We start from the raw sequence: 15,939 nt of genomic DNA, 5'->3' as shown, positions 1-15,939 counted from the left end.
TTCAGAGTCCGTGGTATGGCCCTCCATGGCCATGTGGGATGCAGCTCCCTCGTGCCCCGGTGCCACTGTACCTCTGCCTGTTGATGGTGATGTACAAAAGGACAGGGAGAGCAGAAAAAGGGGGAGAGACAGAAGAAAGAGAGTTTTAGTGCATGGCATACCGCTACTGTTGGCGGACAAGACAAACGCAGCAGCCCCCTGCAGTACGCCGTGCTCCTGTCCTCTGCACATGCAATTTCTGGGATCTGGCCTATATGGCAATGGTGGACATCTGTGCACATGGATGCCACAGGGGCAACTATACCTCGATTTGGCACTCTGCTGAGGTGGGGTAGAGTGCCACATGGCCTACATTACGGAGGGGCCTTGCCTACCTAACTCGCCCTGGCCTAGGGACACCCACAGCCCACCTCCCCCACCCAGACACCTCCACTGCACGCAAAGTCCCCAGAATGAGAGTGTACTCACCCCCTTGTGTCTGCTGTGATGCCCTCAAGCGCCCATCCAACTCCAGGTAGGCCACCGCCAGGATCCGGAACATCAGGGGGGTCATGGTGCGACGGGCACCCCTCCCACGTTGGGAGGCCATCCCCAGCTGAGCCTCCACCGCCTTCTTGCTGCAGCGGCGAATGTCCTCCCATCTCTTACGGCAGTGGGTGCCCCGTCTCTGGTGGGCCCCCAGGGTCCGGACCTCCTTGGCGATGGCACGCCAAATGTCCTTCTTCTGGTGGGCGCTGACCTACATGACATGCACAAGGGAAGAGGCACAGTCATTACCAACTGCACCGTCGTTGTGAGTGGCCCCCTCCCTACTCTGGCCATTTGGCCCATTCATTCCCATGCATTAATGTTCTATGAACTCTGCCCCCTTCCCTCTTCCAACCAGCCCTCTCCACCCAGGCCTAGCCCATACAACGTGCTCCCTGTGTACTAACCTGTTGTTCTGGAGGACCGTAGAGTAGCGTGTACTGGGGGAGGTCCCCGTCTACCAGTTTCTCCAACTCCTGTGCAGTGAAGGCAGGGGCTCTTTCGCCAGACGCAGCTGCCATCACCGCTTCCAGAATGAGGTCACAGCAGCACTTGCAGTGTAGGTCCTCTCCTGTCGAAGGTCAGGTATCTATCTAGTGATGGAACAGATAGAAAATGGCGGTGACGTCCGCGGCGGTGCGCATCATCACCGACAGCGCACCTGTTCATTGGCTCCTGGGACCCATAGGGTCCAATGTTAACCAATGCAGCATTGCGCCGCGGTCTACGACCGCCTACCACGACGGTGTGCAACGCCAGCGCAGTTACCCCACAATCCCATTGTCCCAGCTTAGAGGTCAGGCAGCTGCCATTTCAGGGGCCCACATGGCTTCATTTACTACTGCGTCACACATAGCTAGGCCTACACTCAACACACATACAGGAAGGGTTTTGTGAGTGGTGTAGTCTTGTGTGTAACTGTGGGTACATACCTGGAGGAATAATGACTGGTTCTTCGCTGTTGTCCTTCGTAGGCACCGTCAGCTGGGACATATGAGAAGATGGCAGAATCCTCCGGTGTACCGACCGCTGGTGGACCTGTTGACAATGGAAGAGAGACATGTCATCGTTTGACCGTGCCACAATCCAGGAACTATGTACCCAGTTGGAGCCAGACCTGATGTCATCAATCGGCCATCTGACTGGAATCCCCCCTGACGTGCAGGTGCTGTCAGTGCTCCATTTCCTTGCAAGTGGCTCTTTTCAGACAACTGTGGCCATGGCATCAGGGATGTCCCAGACTATGTTTTCCAACGTGTTGTCCAGAGTGTTGTCTGCCCTGCTGAAACACGTAAGGAGATACATCATTTTCCCTCAGGTGGAGGATTTGCCTACAGTGAAAGGTGACTTCTATGCCCTTGGACATATCCCCAACGTCATAGGTGCCATTGATGGGACCCATGTAGCTCTGGTCCCCCCCCCCCCACAGGAGTGAACAGGTGTACAGGAACAGGAAGAGTTATCATTCTATGAATGTACAGATGGTATGTTTGGCAGACCAGTACTTCTCCCAGGTAAATGCTATGTTCCCTGGCTCAGTGCATGACGCCTACATCCTGCGGAATAGCAGCATCCCTGATATGATGGGTCAACTTCAGAGGCACTGTGTATGGCTATTGGGGGACTCTGGTTACCCCAACCTGTCCTGGCTATTGACCCCAGTGAGGAATCCCAGGACCAGGGCAGAGGAACGGTACAATGAGGCCCATGGGAGGACTAGGAGGGTGATCAAATGCACCTTCGGCCTCCTGAAGGCCAGGTTCAGGTGCCTCCATATGACAGGTGGATCCCTATTCTACTCACCGAAGAAGGTGTGCGACATCATCATCGCCTGCTCCATGCTCCATAATTTGGCTTTGTGACGCCAGGTGCCTTTTCTGGAGGAGGATGATCCCGATGACGGTGTTGTAGCAGCTGTGGAGTCTGTGGAGCCTGTGGACAGTGATGAGGATGAAGCTGAGGAAGAAGACAACGACAACAGGGAGTCAGTCATACAGCAATATTTCCAGTGAGACACAGGTGAGAACATTTACATTTTTAGCATTACATTAACTTTCACACGTCTACCTCTATCCTGTTTCACGATTTAAATCACTATTTGGTAACTGAGTTGTACCCTTCCATTACGGTTTCACAGGTGTGGTTGCCTACGTGTCAACTGTTTGCATCCTTCAAGGGCTTGTGATGTGTGACATAGGTATGTTACCTTTACAAGCGTATACCCATTATGACACTGTCATTGATAATACATATTTACTAAATCACAGACTGACTCCAGATTGTTTTGTGTTTCAAGGTGTGTTTATTGAAGTGCTCAGAAATGGGAGGGGGTTGTAAAATGAGGATGGGTGATGGCGGAGGAATGTCCATGGCAGAGTCCAGTCTATTAGTCTCACAGGTGCACTGCCCATCTGGGCATAGGAAGTGGAGATGGTGCAGTTTAAGTATGGACAGGGTAACAAAGTGGTACAGTGGGAGGACAATCAGGGTGGTCTCATTTCCTGGCGGGGGTCTTGCCATCTTGCTCTGTCCTGTTTCTGGATCTCAGGGACCGCTTGCGTGGTGGTTGTCCATCTGCTGGGGGTGGGGTGCTGGTGTGGTGGTCCTGTGGCGGGGCGTCCTGTCCACTAGCGCCGGCGGAGGTGGTGGGCAGTTCATCATCCTGGCTAGTGTCAGGGGCCCCTTGGAGTGCCACGGTGTCCCTCAAGGTCTGCTGTATGTCCTTCAACACCCCTACGATGGTGCCCAGGGCGGAGCTGATGGCCCTGAGCTCCTCCCTGAACCCCAAATACAGTTCGTCCTGCAGGCGCAGGGTCTCCTGCAACTTGTCCAGGACCGTCGCCATCGTCTCCTGGGAGTGGTGGTATGCTCCCATGATGGAGGAGAGGGCCTCGTGGAGAGTGGGTTCCCTTGGCCTGTCCGCCCCCTGTCGCACAGCAGCCCTCCCAGTTCCCCTGTGTTCCTGTGCCTCCGTCCCCTGGACCGTGTGCCCACTACCACTGCCCCCAGGTCCCTGTTGTTGTTGGGTGGTGGGTTACCCTAGGTGCCCTGTAGTGGTGGACACACCGCTGATTGACCTGCCCTGGGTAGGGAGGTTTGGGCCCGCTGGGTGGGTGCTGTGCTGGTGTTACCAGAGGGTGGAAGGTCAGTGTTGGGCTGTGCCTGTGCAAGGGAAACCGACTGTCCCGAGGCCCACAATGGTCCGGGCTGGTCATCAGGATCCAGTAGGGCAGAGCTGCTCTCGTCACTGTGGGCCTCTTCTGGGGGTGGAGTGGTGTTGTCTGGACCCTCTGGTGTGGGGACGGTCCTTCGGGTTCCTGCAGGGGCATAAGAGCTAGATTATTGCATGTGTGTGTGTAATGGTGTGCAGTTGGTGGGTGTTTGTGTACCCCAGTGCAAGCATTCCTGTGTGTGGGGTTGTGTGGTGATGGTTGGGGGGGTGTACTGGGTATGTGCAGTGGGCATGCTTTAGTGAGGGGTGTCCATGCTTAGTTGTGTCATACAGGGCTTGGTGTTGGGATGGGTGGTCTGTGTCATGGGTACATTAGTGAGGAGTTGTAGTGATAGGGGAGGGGGTGAGGGTAGGGGTGTGTGATAGCATGCAGGTAGGGTGGGGGATATGATAGGTAAGATTAGACTTACCAGTGTCCCATCCTCCACCGACTCCTCCGAGGCCCTCTGGATGCATGATGGTCAAGACTTGCTCCTCCCATGTTGTTAGTTGTGGGGGAGGAGGTGGGGGTCCGCCGCCAGTCCGCTGTACCGTGATGTTGTGCCTGGAGACCGTTGAACGCACCTTCCCCCGTAGGTCGTTCCGCCTCTTCCTGATGTCCTCCCTATTTCTTGGGTGCTGTCCCACGGCGTTCACCCTGTCCACTATTCTGCGCCATAACTCCATTTTCCTGGCTATTGATGTGTGCTGTACTTGTGAGCCAAATAGCTGTGGCTCTACCCAGACCATTTCCTCCACCATGACCCTGAGCTCCTCCTCGGAGAAGCGGGGGTGTCTTTGGCGTGACATGGGGTGGTGTGGGTGATGTGTGGGGTGGTGTATGTGGTGATGGTTGTGGTGAGTGTAGTGGTGTGTGGTGTTTTGTGCGTGGATGTTGTGTGGGTGATGGTGTTGTGTGCCTCTGTGTAGTGGGGTTGTCTAATCTGTGCTCTCTCTCTGTCGCCTTCGTCTAGAATTTTTTGTCGTAGGGGTTTGTGGGTGATGTGGGTGTGTGTTTTATATTGTATTGAGTGTGTGGGAGTGTTGTTTGCATGTGTATCAGGTGTGTGTATTTGTAATTGTCCAATGTGGCGGTGTTTTGGAGATGTGTGTGTATTTTGAGCACGGCGGTATGTACCACCAATGGAATACTGCGGTTGAAAGACCGCTGCATGGATTCGTGGGTCGTAATAGCATGGGCGTGTTTCTGTTGGCGTGGAGGTGGAGGATTTGTTTCCGCCAGTTTATCACTGACCTTTGGGGTGGCGGTCTTGTGTGGGTGTCTGAATTTCAGCGGATTCCAAGATGTGTGTCATAATAGCTGTGGCGGATTGCCGCGGCCGCGGCGGTGTATTGGCGGTCTTCTGCACGGCGGTAAGCGCCTTTTACCGCCAATGTTGTAATGACCCCCATAGTGTTATGGCCAACAATAAAATTTATGTTTTTAATAAATCAAGTGATTATCTAGGACATAATATTTAAGATAAGGGTATCACACCTAAGTCGTCCCTTGTTAAGCCTATTGTGGAAGCCCGAGTACCTAAAGACAAAGATTCATTCAGAGCATTTCTAGGTCTGAGCGAATATTACTCCAGATTTCTTCATGGATACGCTTTGCTTGTACAACCTTTGAGGGCATTTTTGAAGAAAATGGCAAATGTATATGACTGAAGAAGAACAACTAGCTCTTAACATAGTAAAAGATTTAATGGATGGTGGGTGTTTCTGCTAATAAGCCCTTCAGTTATGGTGTGAAAAGTATTATTACTGTGGATGCCAGCTCCTAAGGTCTTGGTGGTGTATTAAGTCAGTTTGTAGATGGGCAAGAGACAACTATTGATTTTGCCAACCTTATGTGGACTGAGGAAGACCAGCTAGCTTTTAATACAGTAAAAGATGTAATGGTGGGTGCTTCTGCTATTAAGCCGTTCACTTATGGTGTGAAAAGTATTATTACTATGGATGCCAGCTCCTTAGGTCTTGGTGCTGTATTGTCAGTTTTTAGGTGGGTAAGAGAATACTATTGCCTTTGCATCAAGAATGTTGAAGGCAACTGAACAAAAATATAGCACCATAGAACAAGAAGTGCTTGCTTACTCTTGCGCAGCAGAAAAATTCAAAATGTGCATTTGGGGCACTAGATTTGACCTTTACACAGATTACAAACCGTTTTTATATATATTGGGTGACAGTTGCTCCAGCAAAGTGTCTTATAGATTAATACCATTAATGTCTAAGCTACAGGAATTTAATTTTGACAAAGTATATTCCAGGCAGGAAGAATATTAGAGCAGATTGTCTTTCGCGTTTGCCTGTTGATGAAGGTGAGAGTGGACATAATATGGATGAGGAATGAGTAATTGCTATTTAAGATGCTACTGAAGACTTCAAAATATAGGAGGAAGGGCAGAGTGAGAGCTGTACTTATGATGAATGTCTAACCAAAGTTAAGGATTACCGTATTGCTAGTTGGCTTTCTGATAGAAACTTGAATAATGAATTGAAGTTGTTTGTGCAAGTAGCACCAGAGTTATCAGTCGTCAGTGACATAGTAATGAGACAGAATATGTTTGTGCCACCTGTAGAATTACAACAAAGGATAATTTCACTATAACACCAAGGACATTTGGGTATTTCAGTCGCTGTGAAAAATATAAAACAATATTACAGGTGGCCTGGCTTAGACATTCAAGTAAAAAGATATATTGATAAGTGTGCCAAGTGTTTATGCTCAGATAAAAATTGGAAAGTGAGTACTAATCCGATATGTTTCACTGAATGGCCCATTAATGCGTGGGAGAAGATTGGTTTTGATTTTGATGGACCGTTCAACATACTGAAGAATGAGAAGATATATATGAAAGCAGCCATCGATTTTTTTTTTAAATAGTTGTATTTTGCTTTTGTCTGGACAGCTGACGCTAGCACAATGATTACATTTTTAGAACGATTGTTTCAGGTTGAAGGTCTGACAAAGGAGTTTGATACAGATAATGGGACACACTTTGTGCCTGATGAAATGGCAGAATTGTTAAACAAACATTCTGTAAAACATTATAAAGTGCCATTGTACAGTCCTTCAAGAGGTTTAGTTAAAACAGCCAACCACCTATCGAAAGAAGGATTGCAGATGGTTGTTGCTAATGATCTTAATGTTTCTGAATATTTACAGCAAAAAGTATGGTGTTACAATATCATGCCCCACAGTACCACTGGGTTTGCACCGTTTGTCTTTTTAATGGGAAGAGATTCACATTAATGCCCACATGGCTAGATGATAAAACAGAAGGCAGTGAAAATGGAGTGGCATTGGATCATGTTAGCACGCAAGTGAGGAAGAAAAAGAATGCTAGCAAAGTATATTTTAATAAAGTGAATAATGTAAGAAATCTGGATGTGAAACCCGGAGAGTGGGTTTTAGTTAGAAAACGTTTGAAAATAAACAATGGTGAATCAAGGTTTACAGTACCTGTCAAAGTTGAGAGAGTTACTAGAAGAGCTGTTTTACTGCATGGCAAAGGATGGTGGAACAAGATTTTATCATGTATTAATTCTTTGTTTTTGTTGTAATTTGCATATAAAGGGGGATGGTGTTTTATGTGTATTGTTGTTTAGTTTAGTGGAACTTGTAGTTCATGAGTAGAATTATATATATGTAATTTTTTGTCACAAGTGAGTCTTCTAGAATATGAGGATGGGACTTTGTGAGTTGGAATATTGAAGTCCTGGCTTGTAGTTGTGGGTCCTTTTCCTGGAATAAACTTTACACTTGGATTCAACTAGAAGACTCTTCCTTCTATATTTTTGGAATCCTACCACAATTACTTTGAGAGTATGAGAGCAGAGACCCCGAAGCTGATGTTCAGAGACCCATGAGACACCAATATTGACTACCGCCTTAACCGTATAAGTTGCCTGGTTCTTGAGTTGAGTTTGAGATAGTTAATCATTCCGCTGCAGAGTAGACTTCAGCATTGTACGGGAACAGAGAGGACTTGATAAAGTGTTACAGAGTAAAATTATAACAGTAAACACTTGGAGCTGATAGGGGTGGGAAACTTTGTTAGAGAAGGAAAGGGAATACTTTTTAACCTATTTGTGAAATGTCAGACTGAACTGATTATGAGAACCTGCTTCTGTAAATGTTCATTCATTCTGTAAAGTAGGAACGAGGAGAATAGGGACAGGTTCAGGACACGCTTCATGCGTGTTTCTGTATGACTTTATTGATCTCTAAAGATTTATAACTAATTGATTCTTATAATAAAAGTATTTCAAGTTCATAAAACTTTCTTTATTGACTTCAGCGAATAAAGACTATAATTACACGTGAAGTTTACAAATGTTTTGTTGCAGCTTGTTAATACCTAACAGACACCTCAAGGAAAGATCCATGCTACGGGCCTGATTGAAGAGCAAGTGGTAACAAGGAAAAGTAATTGACCAATTATAAATGAGATGGTGCTTCTATAATGAGGGTGCATCCAGAGAGAGAGAGAGAGAGAGAGAGAGAGAGAATGGGGAAAAACAATACCCCAGATTTTGTATTCAAACTCGCTCTCATACTAGGTTCAACATGTTGGCACGTATGTATGTGTTCTATTTTTTCCCTGAATCGCAAATAACCATCTTCACTGGAAACGTAAAGCTCCCATTCCGAAATGGCCGCCGATGTTAAAAAATAAGTGCCTAGAAAGCAATAAAATATCGTTTTAAAACAAAAGGCAGTTAAATATTTGTATCCGAATGAAAATATGGCCTAGACGGGCGATCAAAACATGCTCCATTGTTGTTAATAATAATTATGTGTTTAATTTCAATATAGCAGTCACGCTTTGAAAACGGCCATCTTCGAATGGGACGGATTCTTATTGTCGTGCTTCAGAAAAGAGAATACAAGGCGCAGCTACAGACGACATCTTGAACTATGGAACACGTCTCATTTTACGGAGAAGTAGCGTCATAAGTGGACGCGAGCGTGCTTTCCATTTTAGAACGGGAATACTTCTTCTACAATACAATGAGAAGTACTCAACCAGATGTAAACGTGGCGTACTCTCTGTTTTGTTTTGACTGCCCTTCTTCCGTACCCATGATGTCTATGTCTCATAGGGACGCCCCTGGTGACGCTTCTTCCCTGTAGTTGGCAGCTGGACGTTTTGGATTCGGGCGCCACCGAGCGGTCGCCGGTGGTAGCCCTAGATCGGTGTGCTGCCGCTGCTGTCAGTGCCACGGTGTCCGGGATCTCCGCAGGCCGTTTAGCAGCGAGACCCCTCGCCCCGGTTTGACCCTGGAGCGCCGCCGGCGGCTGGAAGAGCTGGGCAGGAACTCCCGGCAGCGGCTGCAGCGCTCCAGGATGTTCTCCAAGATCACATCTATACTGCAGCACGCCGTGGAGGCGGTAAGCAACCGGGCAGAAGAGGGGGGCTTACTACCGCTCAGCGCGAGTCCCGGGCTGTTCGGCCTAGACAAGGTGTTGCGAAGGGAGGGAGAAAGGGTGGTACTGGGAAGACTGTAATCTAGATATCTGATATCTTGGAGTCGCCACTGAGTAGACTCCAATAGAGGGGGAATAAAAGAAGGGGAACCATGGTAGGTGATGTCGGGGATGAGGCCTAATTCTGAAAGGACATGGACATTGTGAGGAAGTTGACACTTATAGGTGGCTAACCGCATTGCTTGGCTGAATAGGGGACCTGTTCCAGTTCCCACAACCTCTGATTGCAGGGAGAAGAGGCCAAGCCATTTGAATCGTGCAGCCTCTAGCACAGGTGAAGCAGTGGACTGTCTGTAGCCCCTGACTTAAGGGATGAGAGCGGTTACGGGAGTTCTTGAAGCCCCTGACAGCGCTCACAAGCGTGACCCTGCAGTCCATGACACATGACACACAGAAGTAAAGGGTAATGGATTATCTTGCCATGAGCAGTGCAGTTAAGTTTGTTAACTGCCCCACCTTAAAAAAAGGTTAGCATGAGTGTATCAACTATGCCTAATTTATGGCGTCCGCGGGATCTTCGTATTTGGTTGCGACCCTGTGTGTTTTTCCACTTGTGTTTTTTTTATTTTTATTTTTATTTTTATTTTTAACTGAAACTACATTTTAAGTTGTTTCCATCATTTCAAGTGCTTAAATATAACTGGTCTTAATGCATGGTACATCATATCATATCTGGTCGCGATGACCAAAAGCCCACAAGTATATCATAATAGTTGACTCAGGGGAAATACACATTTAGCGAATTATGTCTAGAAACCATTTCGTATTCCACGATTGTTGTGCTACAGTGCTAAAGCAGCCGTCTTTACTACAGATGACCTGTCATGTCCTTATTATGTATCACCAGTAGTTTATTTTATTCCTACATTAATGTATGCTTGTTATTGTAAACAGCAATGTCATATTATATCATTGATAGTGGCTTTTTGTGCAGTAAGCGGGCTCCTAATATTTGAAAGTACTATGTTTGAATGCAAAGACAGGTAGCCTTGTAAGGGTGGTACATAAATTATGCAAACACCTTTTTTTGGGTGAATAGTTTCAGAACTATGGATGTCTTGTTAGGGTTGCAGATTCATTTATTCAAATTTAGTTCTACAAAACTGAAGCACTTCACAGTGTAATTGAGTATTCTGGTCCCCATTTGATTAACAACGTTTGACAATACCAGTAAGTCAGACCTGTTGCTGAAAGTGTTTATTCAGTTACAGGTGAGTTTAGGCGCTTATTCATCATACATGAACTGTGTCCCTCGTCCTTAGACTCATGCGTCAATTCTTCAACTCACTGACTCATTCTTACTTTAACCCCCTTATCTATCCATAGTAAAACACATACAAACTCAACAGGTATGAAAGATAAATTAAAAGAGAAGGAGTAAAAAGAAGAAAACATGGTACTGCCCAAACATGGCGGGCGTATGTATTTATAGCAGCAAGTTGCCAGATTACAATGGAGTTGCATATAATTTCCCATTGTTTTTAAGATCCTTAATAGCTGCCAGGTTTAAATGAAACATGGTGTCAGTCTTGGATTTATAAAACATTGAAACACCATACAGGTGTCATTCCAAAATGGTCATTCATCTTTGAATGTTATTTATTTAGCATAGTATTAATATTACTTCCTATTGCAGCTCGCTTACATAACATTTCTAAAATCTTTGGATGGTAAAACAATGATTCCCAAGATCGCTGCCTAGTTTAAAAGCAATGGGCATTCTGGATGCGGTGCACTACAATTTAAATTTCCAGCAAACAAGATGCCCATTTTTATTGTGTGGAGAGCTGCAGGTTGCTCTATAAAGCAGTAAAACAAGAGAAGGAAAGAAACTGAGACGACATAAAAAGAGAGTAAGCAAAATTGAAAGACTGGACAATCGGTCCCGGTACTGGTTTGCACTAATTTTCAGGTACATATGCACATGTGATCAGGCAAAAATGCCATAATTCACCAGGGAATATAACCAATGGCTGATCCATTGTCATATATGATGAGCTGTCATCGGTGAAAGCAGGATGTGTATGACATCCAATTAGTGTGCATGTATTCACATGTATTTTTTTTAATGAATTGTTTTGATAACAAGCACAGCAGACAACTCAGTCGGTCATGCTGTCCTAGAAATTATCGTAGTATAAATCTACTGCCTTCAAAATAAATCAGGCCTATGACATTTGACATGGCCTTCTGAATTTAAGACACACATACATAGCATTACAAATATGAACACAAATAAAATTAAGAAACAATATTTCATCCATCCCAAGAGGGCATATCCGGGATCTTCTCAGTGCAGATCGTCTACAACCAGGGCTTGTCATAGGGGTCCTCCAACACCAAAACATTTTTTACTATGATAATCTGTGAGATTCCACAGAATACAATACTCTAGAGGCTTTAACAGTGAAATGTGAATCCACCCTTGATGACCTTATGCTTTTCTCAATAAATAGGTCAGGTCTCCTGCCTGTGTCGTAACTTTTTTATAAAAAAACAGATCAGGCCTAAGATTTCTGAAATATGCTTTCCCAAATTACAATATGTGCAACATTACAGTTGAAGTATCACTATGCATCTATGTTAAGCGGTCTCATAAGGATTATTACTGTACAAATCCTCTAGCACCACTGATTTGTCAGAAGGGATAACCAACAGCAAAAACCTTGCCTACTACAGTAAACAGTGAAAGTCTGTATAGCAAAATGCACGTCTACACCTTTGAACGCAGAGTAATGCAAATCCACCATAAAAGGAGAGAGGGTGTGGCATTATAGACAACTGTTGACTTCGGAACTGGAGAACCATGTCTGAGTTGCAATGTCGGCTCAATATCCTGTGATTTTGGTCTAATCACATAATCTCCAAGTGCTTAAATAAATTAAAACATCTTACCTTTTGTAATGTACCTGTTGTTCATGTAAAATGCCCAGGGCTGAGTTTGTGCTAAAAAGAACTGAAAAAAATAAAGCCTATTAGCTCTAACATGCGCTTTTTAAAGTATAGTGATAATTTCCTACTGCTTGTCCTAATTTTGTATAATACACAGATGAGACCAATAGCATCTGATTTAGCCTTTTGCCAATAATCCAATCAGATCTATAGCCTTAATCATTTGCTTGTATTTTGTTACTATAACCTAAGCTTCCCCCAAAATGCAACCATCAGACTTTCACTGTTAAAAATCCAACTATGTACATAATTACAAGTGACAAAACAATATACAAATAGGCCCCGGATAAATTCCCCAAATTACACCATTATGTCATGTTACATAATAACATGCCATTCACAGTAAAAAGTGTACAGCAATTGTGTGCGAATAACTTAAACAGCCAGAACCAAAGCAGGTTTTGATCGCTGTAGTTGTATTTTTCGTCCCATTTCTTACCCCAAAGTGTATTTTTGCATTAAAAAAACACAAATTTGCATCCCGTTCTAAAATATAATGCTAAGTGATGGGTTTTAATTGTGCATAACTTAATTTTCCAGAAATGTTGTGTAATTATGCAAATATAAATTATATGCATTTCGAACACCCCTATAGACAACCACTCCTAAGAGGACCTAGTAAGGATTCTTACTGTGCTAATCTTATTCCCCCAGGGATTTGTAAAAGGGATACCCAACACCAAAAGCCATGCTTTCTGCAGTAAGCTGTGAGATTCCAACTAACAAAATGCCTATCTGCAGGCTTTAATAGAGTAGAATAATAAGCCACCCATAAATACATATTGTCTTTAACATATTTTTTTCATAATAAATAAGTCAGACCTTATGTCCTGTTGTGAGCATAAATAAGCAGTGGTATGAAATTTCTAGAGTTCGACGCTCAGGACATATTGTTTGTTTGGAGTCAAAGACAAGAAGTTTCCAGGTTTAGTCTGTTATTGGGACGAGCAGGCCCAGTCCTCTGGCTGCCAATTTACAATACGACATTATCGAGCAGGAAAGGGAATTGTCTGCAGTTGAGGTAATATTTGTGTCCGTATATTAATGCTGTTCCAACTTGTATTCATGCTTCATTAATGCAAAGCCTTTATTATTAGGATGACCGCTCTAAATAAATGTCGTGGGCTCAGACTGCACTACCTTTCTTAGTTTGGGAAATGATCAGAGAAGAGCTGCTGAAAACCTTTATAACATGCAGGATGATACGTTTGCACAGACTCAAAAGGACATTCCAACCGTGGAACAATTGCTTACCGCTACTTCGAGCCCAGGATGTAGATCTGCAGAAAGGTGACAAAATAAGGAAATTGCTAGTATGCTAGTATTCAAGCCCATCTATAGTATTAGCCCTGGTAAAATCAGAGAGGCTATTATCAGAGCTCCTATATAATGAGATTGCTGCAGTAATTTGTTGCCTCACTGCATGGCACCAAAGAGACAAGCAGATATTTTTACAGGACAAATAGATTTATGAAGCAACCTATCCCATTGGCAAGTAGATATTTTATTAAATTCCACACTCCGGGTAACCTTTCCCACAACTGAACCTGGCAAAAACTGAAATGTAAGCACTCTCTTTTAGCAGAAGCAACAAAACATATACACAATCATATACTATACAGAATGCAGTCAACATGAGTGTGCAGCCAAATCCCTTCTCTCAATAGCATTTCTTAAAGAGCATTCTTTGTTCATTAAAGGTCTGGTGACAGCAGTACTCTCAAACTAGGTCTAAAAGAACAACAGTACAAGCATTTGTTAAAATAAAGTTCAGTGTCCTTCTCAAGTTAATAGGTGACCTTCTTTTACTAGCGGATAGTGCCCTCTGAAATGTTGCCACCTGCCAAATTAATGTTAAAGTCTCTAGTACCTAGTTACATATTTTCATTTTCATTGCGCTGTACAGTTGGAAACTCTTTGCCCGGTAGACAGGGACAGCCCGTCCACGAGAGCGGAAGAGCGTCGCCCCACTCAGAAAAATGCCCCCAGGACAAAAAAAGAAAATGGTAATAAGCTTTGTTTATTACAATTTTTTTTGTTCAGCGCCCCTTCCAGCAGGGAGCTGTGCACTTGTTTAACCCCTTCTGTGCCGAGGACGTAGTGGTTACGTCCTTCGGCACCGTGCTGCTGTGCCGAGGACGTAACCACTACGTCCTCGGCACACAGCCCAGAGGGAGCGCTCCCGCTCCCTCTGTGTGCTTCCCCCCCCCCCCCAAGTCAGGGATGGAAGGGGAAGCCCTTCCCCTTCCACCCCGCCCTCCCAACCCCCCCAGTGACGTCAGCGCGCAAGTGCGCGCTGATTAGTCACAGGGTCTCCCCAAATGCTAAGCATTTCTCTTTCAATCACGTGGGGGAGGCCCGGAGAGGCTTCAAAGGGAAGGAAATGTATTTCCTTCCCTTTGAAGTCTCTCCCAGTCTCTCCCAGGGTTTCAAAAGCCGGATTGCTTGCAATCCGGCTTTTGAAACCCCACTAGACACCAGGGATTTTTTTGGGAAATTTACATAAGGGAGCGACCACTTGGGCAAGGGTCGCTCCCAGGGGGGTCATTTTTTGGGGGAAGGCCTTTTCTGGCCTATTATTAGGCCGATCTGCCCCCCAGGGGGGGCAGAAACCTCTAGGCACCAGGGACCCTTTTTTTTTTTTCTTTTTTTTTTGGTTCTATTTTAGGTGGGGAGCGACCCCTTAGGCAAGGGTCGCTCCCCTAGGGGGCAAATTATATTTAGGCCGTTTCTGCCCCCCTTGGGGGCAGATTGGCCTATTTTGACGAGGGGGCAGAAACCACTAGACACCAGGGATTTATTTATTTTTTTGAAATGGACATAAGGGAGCTCCCTGGGTTTCTAGTTTTCAAAAATGCACTGGTTTGCTAGGTTTCCCCAGGTGCCGGCTGAGCTAGAGGCCAAAATCCACAGGTAGGCACTGTTTTCTCTGAAAAAATGTGAAGTGTCCACATTGTGTTTTGGGCCATTTCCAGTGGCGAGCGCTAGGCCTACCCACACAAGTGAGGTATCATTTTTATCAGGAGACTTGGGGGAACGCTGGGTGGAAGGAAATTTGTGGCTCCTCTCTGATTCCAGAACTTTCTCTCACCAAAATGTGAGGAAAACATGTTTTTTTAGCCAAATTTGGAGGTTTGCAAAAGATTCTCGGTAACAGAACCTGGTCAGAGCCCCGCAAGTCACCCCATCTTCGATTCCCCTAGGTCTCTAGTTTTCAAAAATGCACAGGGTTGGTAGGTTTCCCTAGGCGCCGGCTGAGCTAGAGGCCAAAATCTACAGGTAGGCACTTTGCAAAAAACAACTCTGTTTTCTTTTAAAAAATGTGATGTGTCCACGTTGTGTTTTGGGGCGTTTCCTGTCGCGGGCGCTAGGCCTACCTACACAAGTGAGGTATCATTGTTATCGGGAGACTTGGGGGAACATAGATTCGCAAAACAAGTGTTATTGCCCCTTGTCTTTCTCTACATTTTTTCCTTCCAAATATAAGAGAGTGTGTAAAAAAGACATCTATTTGAGAAATGCCCTGTAATTCACATGCTAGTATGGTCACCCCGGAATTCAGAGATGTGCAAAGAACCACTGCTCCTCAACACCTTATCTTGTGCCCTTTTTGGAAATACAAAGGTTTTCTTGATAGCTATTTTTCACTCTTTATATTTCAGCAAATGAATTGCTGTATACCCGGTATAGAGTGAAAACGCACTGCAGGGTGCAGCTCATTTATTGGCTCTGGGTACCTAGGGTTCTTGAT

General features: G+C 45.1%; 1 protein-coding gene across 1 annotated transcript in view; it reads left to right on the top strand.

Annotated features, from left to right (window-relative positions):
• Nucleotides 1-8,756: 8,756 nt before the first annotated feature.
• Nucleotides 8,757-15,939, top strand: part of FHIP2A (FHF complex subunit HOOK interacting protein 2A) — a 256,893-nt gene continuing 249,710 nt past the window's right edge. The window contains exon 1 of the mRNA XM_069239277.1: nucleotides 8,757-9,140. Coding sequence (XP_069095378.1) covers nucleotides 9,096-9,140 — 45 coding nt within the window. The 5' untranslated portion in view covers nucleotides 8,757-9,095. The remainder of the gene's footprint in view (nucleotides 9,141-15,939) is intronic.

This window comes from Pleurodeles waltl, chromosome 6, assembly GCF_031143425.1.
Source record: "Pleurodeles waltl isolate 20211129_DDA chromosome 6, aPleWal1.hap1.20221129, whole genome shotgun sequence".
Taxonomy (NCBI): domain Eukaryota; kingdom Metazoa; phylum Chordata; class Amphibia; order Caudata; family Salamandridae; genus Pleurodeles; species Pleurodeles waltl.
This window is presented reverse-complemented; position numbering and strand designations above follow the sequence as displayed.